The sequence below is a fragment of the Poecilia latipinna genome, unplaced genomic scaffold (genome assembly GCF_001443285.1).
Source record: "Poecilia latipinna isolate Pla-1442-1.1 unplaced genomic scaffold, P_latipinna-1.0 Scaffold1491, whole genome shotgun sequence".
Taxonomy (NCBI): Eukaryota; Metazoa; Chordata; class Actinopteri; order Cyprinodontiformes; family Poeciliidae; genus Poecilia; species Poecilia latipinna.
This window is the reverse complement of record NW_015114107.1, coordinates 15388-25900: the sequence shown is the minus strand read 5'-3', so window position 1 is coordinate 25900 and position 10513 is coordinate 15388. Positions and strand designations below refer to the sequence as shown.

At 36.0% G+C, this 10513-nt stretch overlaps 1 protein-coding gene across 2 annotated transcripts in view; it reads right to left on the bottom strand.

Moving 5' to 3' along the window:
• Positions 1 to 1927: 1927 nt before the first annotated feature.
• slc30a2 (solute carrier family 30 member 2) overlaps positions 1928 to 10513 on the bottom strand; it is a 17338-nt gene continuing 8752 nt past the window's right edge. For both annotated transcript variants that reach the window (XM_015057787.1, XM_015057788.1), the window contains 7 exons: positions 9605 to 9816; positions 8308 to 8454; positions 7380 to 7533; positions 6502 to 6721; positions 6115 to 6220; positions 5237 to 5371; positions 1928 to 4439 (listed from right to left, as the gene is read on the bottom strand). In XM_015057787.1, coding sequence (XP_014913273.1) covers positions 4294 to 4439; positions 5237 to 5371; positions 6115 to 6220; positions 6502 to 6721; positions 7380 to 7533; positions 8308 to 8454; positions 9605 to 9816 — 1120 coding nt within the window. In that variant the 3' untranslated portion in view covers positions 1928 to 4293. The remainder of the gene's footprint in view (positions 4440 to 5236; positions 5372 to 6114; positions 6221 to 6501; positions 6722 to 7379; positions 7534 to 8307; positions 8455 to 9604; positions 9817 to 10513) is intronic.

Below are 10513 nucleotides of genomic sequence, written 5' to 3'. Positions count from 1 at the left end.
GTTCATTATATCCACTGTTTTATTTCACTTTACAAAACTTTTTCTGCACATAAAAATGAAACAGCAAACTTCACAGTTATGACATGTTTTATGCCATTTCGCCAGATTTCATGAAGGTCGATCGTACAAGGAACAGAAAATTATTTACACACGTATGCACAAAATTATACACTGAAAATACATTTCTGACATATTTGCAACACGCAGGCGGAGCATAATCGCCACAAACAGCAACAGCACAGAAACAGACGGTAAACCTCCAGAGCAAACAGACCCAAAGTGCTTTTTTTCTTCAATAAGAAACTTTTCAGACAGTAAAGCTGCACCAGAACCTTTTACTATGCATGGATATAAAACTTTTCGTACATTGGTCTCTATGAAACTCAGTGTCATTTTTAATTCTTCATAGCTGTTTTGAACATATATACCATAATTTTAAAAAGAAAACAAATATGCGTCTCTTTCTGAAAATAAAACGGTGAATTTTATTCTTCTGTTTATCCTCCACATGTGCTGAAATTTTCTGACTGGCAGTTGAACAAGAAAAACTTCAGCATACTTCAATAACAGCGAACAACCATGCAAGCGTTTGCAATGAACATCAACAAAATGTTCACAAGGTGCAACACTTGTGCGAAACATCAACACCTAATGGCTTACATTTAAATAGAAAGTGTTACTCAGTGCAGATCGTGAGTATTATGGAAATATTGTGTTTTTTTAACAAACTGACAGTAGTGAGCACACTTATGCTAGCGCTCAAATTTTTTTTCATCACCGTGTTAGCTTCTACAAGAGCAAACTTAAATCTAACAAAATAAATGTTTTGTGTTTTGTAATTGTCTTGAATCTTGGGAACTGTTTCCATCCAATTGTCATGCGAATTTGGAGCAAAATTTTTAAATGTCACACAAAAGAAAATGCGAATTAGTCATGTTTCCGTCTTTTGGTTTGGTGCGAAACAAACTATACAAACTTTAACACTATGCATGTAATAAACAAGATGTAGAGTTTGCAAACTAGCATGGGCTGCACATCTCTAAAAAATTTAGAAATGTGGAGTTTGAAATTTTTCCAAGTTTCCTGCCTCTGGTAAAACACAAACCCGCTGGTGGATGGGAGCCTTTGCTACATCAAAACCGACGTGATAAACGAGTTTCCTTCTCTTCTTTAAGACATTTCAGAAAAGCCAAAAACCACCTCAAGCTAGCATAAAAATATTTTTTGCAAAATTGCATAAGCTACTTCGATGTTTGATGCTTTTATCAACTTTTTTCCAATGCAATACTTCAAGCTGTGTTTTATAAATGTTGCTGCAGCAGTCCTGCTGAGCTGTTTGATTTATACAGCAGCACAAATTTATCGAAATTTACACAATTCCTACTTTTAGGTCTATTTAGACTATTGTGTCTCTGTGTTGCAACAAACTAGTAAAACTCTTTCAACTTTGTCACAACTACAACGAAAATTGTACCAATTTTATTTTCTCTCCAGATCAAAATCGCTCCATTAATCATTTCTTGGACTAAAAAAACGCAGGAAACTTGGAGGAAGATGAGGCTTTCAGAGTTTCCTGTTCTGCTCCTCCTTCACAGAACTAGCTACATACGAAGTGGCAAACATAGTGAGTTACAGAGACAAAGAGCAGATAGAAGCTCACAGGATGAAGGAGCATTTTGTAGATGGATGAATGCTGCAGTGACGAGAGATGGCTGAGATGAATGTTGGTGTGAAGCTGAAACTAATCGTCAGTTTGCAGAACTAAATCATTTCTGCCCTCCGACCTCATGGGGGTCAACTGGATGCTACCACAGCGTGTTGGGACAGAAAAAACAAAAAAGGAGGACTAAGTTTCTGTCAAAAAACTCTAAAATTTGACAGAAAAAAAAAACTTGAAAAATTTAACATTTGCAAGAAGAAAATCATAAATCAAATTAATCTCAAAATTTTTGCAGAAAAAACAAGGAAATTTCTAAGTTTGAAAAGTCAAAAATTTCAACTTCTCAAAATCAGAAATCTTATTTTTCTAGAAAATCTCTGGGCTTAATCTCAAAATTTCTGATTGTTTTTTTTCAGCCAATCTTTGTCTTTTTAAACTCAGAAATCTTCTTATTTTTTCTTACAAATTTCTGAGTTTAATCATAATCCTTTGGAGTTTTTTGACAGGAATTTACTCCATTCTTTTGTATTTATCTGTAATGGATTCTTCTTCAGTTTTCACTCCTTTCCCTTTATACTACAATGAACTCCAGAGTATTAGTAACTTCTGTGTTATTTTAAACTTTTCATTGCTGTAACTTAATTGTTAAATTTGAACTAAATTTATTACAAATTGCCACTAAAACAACCTAAATTAGCTTATAATCTCTCCTGAAATGCTACATTTTAGATGTTAAGAAGTACTAGATATTATATTTTGAAGCCTAGCATTTTCAAATGGGAAATATTAGACAAAAAAAACATTTAGGAACACAGAGAGGGATTTAGAGTAGGGATCATCACCCAGAACCCTTGGCACTTGGACAATAATGAATAGTTTATATAAAAATCTTCATGTTTAATTTTTTTTACACACATTCTGTGATGATTGCCCAAAAAACTATGCTCTTAGCAAAAACTGGGAACCAAGGACTGGTTCTATGGTTCTAGCTGTGCATATAAGTTTAATCAAATAGATAGTTTTCACAGTGATTGATCTCAGGAAGGTTTCTGTATTTATATGGTACCAACCACTTGTATGCAATAAGCAGATTTAAGCTTTTCTTCCTCATTAACAGAAACTTTGGAAGCATTTTTGGTCACTGCCATTAGAAAGCCAAATGTAAATAAACATTTATGAGCTTTGAAACTGATTTTTGACTTTGCAAATTTTGTCCAATCTGCAGCAGAAAGCAGGCGAAAACAGATATGATGACATTGTTGTTGGTAGATGACATCAAATTCATCCATGTGTAAATCTGTCATCAGATGCTCCGTGCGATGAATAACGTTTTAGGTTCATCTTCTGGTTACGAGTTTATTTTGCCAATAACTTTTCTATTTCTAATTTTTTAAAATAACCTTTGGAATCAGCACTTCGTATGGCTTCTGTTGGAACCACGTATGTAGATAATAACATATCAGTACAAACCGTCTAAAGACAATTTTCTCTGTATTCTCCAAAATGTGAGAGCAGGTTTTACTGATGGACAAGCAGATCTCCTGGGTTTTATTTCTCTGGAACAATAAAAGCTTATTACAATGATTCAAAGGAAAGGAAAAAAGTACTAATGTCATCAAAGTCTGGAAATTAGTGGTACCTCCAATCCAACAATCTATGGTGTATAAATATTACCAGGCAGTGATTTCCATTGACAAGAAGATTGTGTCTGGAGAGTTGGCAGTGGAAAAGTGACAATCATAAAAACTACATCAGTTTTTGTATTTGATAAAATACATTCTGTTTCTCAGGTTGTTTTTTACAGATGTAAGCACAAAAGCTGTAGATTCTTTACTTTAAATCAATGCATTCAGCTCAGCTAGTTAAAATTATTCACTGTTTTTTTTTCTACTAATGCTCTTTCTTATGGGATATTTTAAGCCAGCATGCTTTCTATGCTTTATTATTAGTGTTCTGCAGTGGTGGGCACACTTATGCTAATTAACTAAAGTGCTAATAATAGTTTTTTTGTTTAGCTCTTTAGCATTTTTGCTAACTTTGAGCACACTTAGTTTCTGCTAAATACATTTTTGGGATAAATTCTAAAAGCGCTAATTTAATTGGTCGTTCTGTAAACTTTCAGTTGAATAAAGTTTGACATCTTTTTAGTTTAGCTAGTGAGTGGAGACGGTTTAAGCAGCAGCTAAGTTTAGCGCTTTCTCATTAGCTTCTGCTAAACAATGTTTTGGTAACAGTATAGCTGAACCAGTGTGTCAGGGTTAGCGTATTTTTAGTTAGCTGTGCCCACCACTGTCTGTCTGTGAAGTTCTTTTTAATGAGGTGAAAAGCAAATGCATCACCTTTTGTGAAGCTATAAACTTTAGCACTGACCTTCAACGTTAGCATGGAGCCCCATCGCCATCATCTGCATGCTTTTACAAACACATGGATGAGTTTGCTGTCTATTTTCTTGTAGCTTTCTGTCCAACACATTGATCTGCCAAAAAAGCCGGTTTATCTCCTTCACCAGGAAGCTGCAGGATGAATGTGGCACAACTGTCAGCAGCAGTGAAGCCCGACCTGTGGAAAATGTTGTGAGCGTGTCTTTGAGTCGTTCCAAGTCCGTTTGGGTCCAGTTGATTCGGGTCTGGTTGTCAGTCCCTGGGGTCCTGGCAGTGGGAGCAGTGGCTCATCTCTTCAGAGTAAAGCTCGACCTGGACGGTGATGTTCTGGAAACCAAACTTGTTGTGGAGCAGCTCTGTGGCCTCCTGAAGCACCGACTGAGCGTCGGCGCCTTCCTCTGATGGGGAAACAGAGACAGAGGGAACATTTCACTTGTGACATTGTAGATAGAAATAAAGAACATTTCCACCAGAAAAAAAATCTGAAATTAATCTCAGAAATTTTCTAGAAAAAGCAAAGAAATTTCTGAGTTTCAAAAGTCAAAGTTTATTTTTTTTGCTTTTGAACATTTAAAAATTTTTCCAAAAGTCAAAACTTTCTGACTTTTGAAACTCATTCATTTCTTTGTTTTTTCTAGAAAATTTTCTGAAATTAATATAAAAAATTATGAGGTTTCAGTGGAAATTTACTCTTCCCTTTTTATGCAATGGCCCTAATATGCCGTCAGAACAAAAAGTCACATTAACCATCAAATAAGTGTGAAATCTTTTGCAAATATTTCTAAATTATTCTCAAAATTAGTGATTGTTATTGCAAAAAATCATAAAAGCAATCATGAAATCCTTTAGGGACTGATAAGTGTGAAAAGATGTTAAATATTATTTAATTTTAAGGAATTATTTCTGAGATTAATCTCAGTTTCTGATTTTTCCAGCTTTTGAAGCTCATATATTTTCTTGTTTTGTCTAGAAAACTTTTTTAATATCAGATATTTTCTTGTTTTGACAGAAATGTATCCTTTTTTCTGTCTACAGTGGCCCTAATACGCTGTTTTACATGTCTCACAATGATGTACATGTATTTTGTGTCAGAAGTGTTTTAAAACCTGTATGTTTTTGATGAATCCCAACATTCCCAGCCCTTAAAATTCTTATTTCTCTCCTTTTAGTTTCACTTCCACGTTTGTTCTGCTACCTATTGCCAGATGAACAGAAACCAGCGACTGTCCCAGCGTCAGGGCCCACAGGTGTAAAGAGTGAACAGACTTCACAGCTTTCACAGTCAGCAGCACTTCCTTCACAGAGTTGAACTCGATTCCTTTAGGCGATCCTGAAAAACAGCGGACTCCTAATTACTGCGATTCGCTCACTGCACAGATCAGTCTACAGTTCACAGTCAGTGTACTTACAAGATTTGTTTTTCATTTTTATTGTTGCCGTTGACTGCAGCACCATCAGCATGTTCTTGTTGAAGTATCAAGTTTTAGATTATTTATCTTAAGGTTCATTGACGTGTGAAGACATTTTCAGTCTAACTGCTTCCTCAGGATACGACCATCTGCTGTGGCTTTGTCCTACATAAACATGCAGCACTGACTGGTTGATGCTGCTTCGCTCTTAGTTTCTTTAATATTGTCTTATAATGTCATTACTGAGGACGCAAACGCAGAAAAAAGGGCAGAATGCGCATAATTAAAATAGATTTGAATTAATAGAACTCAGGAAGAGACTAGTGATAAATAAAAGAAAGACAGACAGAAATCAAACTTAAGATTCACTAGAATTACCAGAAATATAAACACAGGAACAAGATTTTCTCAGTTGAGTAGAAAGTTTTGTATGTAAGTTGACAAAGTAAAAGATTGTCCAATTAATAACGCTTAAAAAATTGCTTTTCTGTTGATTTTTCTGTTTTGTTAACCTTTTGCTTTGTCTTAATTTATCGCTTTTAGTTGCATAAAAAAAATACATGTTAGGATTTTTAAAAGCTCTACAGAAACGTGGCAGGTACTTAGTCAGATGGTCTAGACTCCTAATTGAAAAGTGATAATGTCTCCTAACATGTTCCTGTACCTTCCATGAGTATCCTGAAGACGTCTCTGAGGATGGTGAGGGTGGTGAAGAGGACGAAGATAGAAAACAGGAATGTACAGATGGGATCTGCCACTTTGTATTCCGGCTGAGAAAACAAAACGGAAAAGGAAAAACCCATCAGATGGCGCTTCCTGCTGACGTTAGATATTAACACGCTGAAGGCAAGAAAAGAAAAACAAACTGAAGATTTTTCCATGCTGGTTTCTTGGCACATAACATCTACATTGTCGCAATACTATACATACTTTGCAAAATATGAACTTTTAATGCATGAAACTTTAGTTTTAATCACTCAGGAATCTTTTAAAGAGCCGACAGGATCAAACTGACGTTTCAGTCTCACCCTAACAAGAATCTAAATCTGACCCGAAAGTAGATGATGGTCGCTGCCACCGTGACGCCGATGCTCTGCAGCAGGTCGCCAAGCACGTGGATGAACGCGGCACGGACGCTGGTGTTGCCATGGCTACCGAGGAGCATGTGGGAGTGGCCGTGACTGACGGGGCTCTGACCGTCCTCGTCAATCTGCTGATAGCCTCTGCCATGAGGGTGGAGGGTGGTGGAGTGGTGAAGGATGTAGGCCATTCTGCAGAACCACAGAAAGATCAGCTTTTAGTGAAATCACTTCTGATTCTGCTGTGATTCACTTTATTTATTACTTTTGCAGTGAAGAGATGTGGTGAACTAAAGGCTATTTAGTTCCAGAGTTGGGTTATAACTAGTTACATTTACTTAATTAAATTTACTTTGGTAACTGTAGACATTCTACTAAATAACCATCATGCTGATATAAAGGAGGAATGTAATCCTCATTAACACAGTTTCATCTTTCATCAAAATTTGAATATCTGTCTTGAAAAATGCATATTAGTGCAAGTTATAAACCATTTAAAATGCTCACTCTGATCAAGATCAAACAAACTGGATTGGTTTATTTTTAAAAAGATATTGAGCTTCCAAATTAAGTTAAAATATAATGAAAAATAAGAAATGGTTTGGATTTTATGTCATTTTTATTAGATTATTTTTATATTAAAATGTACTGAAGATAGCCTGTTTTGTTGAAATTGTATAAATTATTACTTAAAGAAACAATAAATTAAACAAAAATGTACAAACTCAACTGCTTAATATTAATGCATTTTTATGCTGCAGATAGGAAAGAAAGTGATTAAATTTTGTGACACTTTAGCTGTTTTTTAAAATATATTTGGCATAAAGCTATTAAATAACAAAGTACTTACATAATATTTACAATGACGGCGAATCCAGAAGTGACCAGCATGACATGGCCCTCAATCTCATAGTCGTTGCGTACAATCCTTTCGATGGCTAAGTAGACGAGCACTCCTGTAACGATCCAGATGGACATGACGGAGATGAACGCTCCCAGGATTTCTGTGAGGAGAGCAGAACCAGGAACCGATCACCTCACTGCACAACAACCCAAAACTTTACAGATCAGGAAGCTTCTGCCTGAGATGTAAAAGTTGGAATATACTGTAAATTAATTTAAATGTGACTTGCTATGCTTCCTTCAACAGGAACTAAACACGTTTAAAACGGCTGCAAACAGATGCGCAATTATAAAACCGTACTTCTTTGAAAAGCAGAAAAAGAGCCTCCTGCACAACCAACAAGAATGCAGCGAGTGGTTTCTGTTTGGTAAGTCAACAACAAAACAATTATCTTTTACAGCTTCCATTGTACAGCGAATTCAGTGGCAGAAAACATGCAGGAGTTCTACTTTGGTTGCCAGGTAACAGGCAGAGTTTTGCCTTGGTTGCCAGGTAACAGGCAGAGTTTTGCCTTGGTTGCTAGGTAACGGGCAGAGTTCTGCCTTGGTTACTAGGTGAGGCGCAGTGCCTGCTGACTTGCATTGTCACATTCTGGAGGTTTTTCAAAAGCCTCATTTTCCAGACATTCCATTGTACAAATGGAAGTACAAAAATTTACAAAATGTGAATTTTTACATAACATGTCCCCTTTCAAAGTTCAAGAATATCAACTGTATTTATTTTTTACATTAATATCTAAAGCAGCACTTAGTCCTACAGTTGTATTTTTTGCTTCCACTCTTTATTCTTATCACCTACTGTATGTCAAAATCAGTATCATCATCTCCATTTCCAATTACATTTTTTTTAAATAACTAGTAAAGATTATTCTGACCTGATCTGTGCCAGCCAAAGGTCATGGTTTTGGTGGGCGGTCTGGAGGAGATCCACAGGGAGAACAGGCTCACCATCATGCTCCCAAAGTCGGTGAGGAGGTGGGCGGCATCGGTCATGATGGCCAGGCTGTGAGCCAGGTAGCCTCCTGTTTGAAACACACTCAGTCTGTAGATGCTTGACAGAATCCTCTGAGTAATAAACTAAACTTTAAACAACGGCTTTCTTTGGTGATTAAACATGCAGTTTAAGAGCTTCATAGTTAGGATGTAGCCTCAGGTTTTACTCTTTTATTGCAAGTCATTTTGAATGTTTCAGTAGTCAGTAAAGGAATGTCAGCCAGTTTACACACTTAGCAACTAAGTTAACTTTTTACATTATTGGACATGCTATATAACCTTTAAAATATGTATTTTTGTCATCTTTGTTATTTTGTTCATATTATTAAAATGTCTGTGCTTACACAGAATCTAATGCACTGAACAGTTTGTGCACAGAATAAAGATGATCGGAAGCCATTTCCTTTTGCAAATCAAACTTATACTCCCAGGCCTAAGTGGAACCTGATGTGCAGCCAAATTATGGCATGAAATTGATGCATCTGTAAAAACATTTTGTATCTTACTTTACAGAGAAAGTGCTATTTCCAGTCATATTCAATGACACCTTATCCCGTTTGGTTGTGCAGCACTAAAACACATAGAAACAAACAAAAACAACCACAGCCTGCTGTAATTGAAACAATACCAAGTCTAATCAAATTTCAGATGGAGCAAAATCAGGAAACCAGTGAAACTCAACCAATTACCTGTCTGTCAGGACAAGTTCTTTTTGTTAGATTACAAAGATCTAAACCAAGATCACGAATCAGCAAAGTGTTTCTGGACTCCAGAAGCTATTACTGCACTGGTTTCCACTGGGGACGGCTGTCAGGACCAATCAAGCTTTCAGGGAAAGAAGGTTTTCTTCTGCTGTGTTTTTATTGGAGATGTACCTCCACTATTTGTGAGCTAGTAAAGAAGTAAAGTCTGAGTTTTTATTTTTTTTACTAAAAAGAAAACATTAAAGTAAACCTATAAAAGGTGTGTTTTTGGTATAAATTTGTCTTAAAAACATAAAATAAGAACCTGTTTGGTCACCAAAATGATTCAGTTTTCAACAAGACATTATTGCTCTAATAATATGTTGTTTATATATTTAAATATTAAAAAGTTGCACACCTGATTATTTGGACAGTGAAATTACTACATTTTCACCAAAATCTTTGGGTGTAATTTCTGAAATTGTAAACTTTTTACCGATGACCTCTCCGATCATGAAGACGAGGCAGACTGCAGAAGCGATGTAGAGTTTCTTCTTGGCCAGCAGCTTGTCACCACTTTCCTCGCCAACCAGAGTTTTGGGTAAATGGCAGTGTGCACCAACGTGCTGCTTCAGCTCCATAGCACCGGACATTCCTCCATTTTTTAAAGGGAAGTCTTGGTAGTGCTCTTTGGAGTCTGCAAAGGAGCTAAAAGGATGCAGAAACAGAGTCAAAGATGTCGGTCTATATGTTTTTGTTTTTATAGGTAGACAATGTTTTTATATCACATTGAACCTGCAGCAAGTTTGGTTATAATGTGTTTGTCTTGTAATGGCAGCAAATCTGCAGTGCATTAGGTGTCGACACCATTGATTTTCTTGAGTAAATGTTGCAGCAGACAGGAGTATCATTTAGAAGAGCTACAATGGATTTCAAACTGGAAACCTGACAGAATCTTCTGCGATCAATGTTTACTCAGATGGATGAATGGTGAGTGTAGTTATTCAGGGAGGAAACGGGTCAAATCGACTGGTGTTGTCCTTGAAAAGTAGCAAACACTCACAGTTTGTTTAAATTAAAAAGCACTCAAGGAATTAATATTACCAAGCTGGGAATACATTTAAAACCGATTCACATTTATTCCAGTTAGTTTATGTCTCACAGCTTCAGCTGATCTTCTGAATGACACATTTTAGCAATTTGCTTGTTTTATGTTTCATCATCTTGTGGTTTTGCTACTTTATATTATTAGTTATATGATTAAACTTTGTCAGATTTTGCTATTTTGCAAAGTTTGTAAATATGAAAAATATAAAAAATATTTAAAAAAATGTAAGCTTCTTTACAAACAAAAATCTGAAAAGTGTGGCTTACGTGTCACCCTTTTACTTTGATACCCTAAATA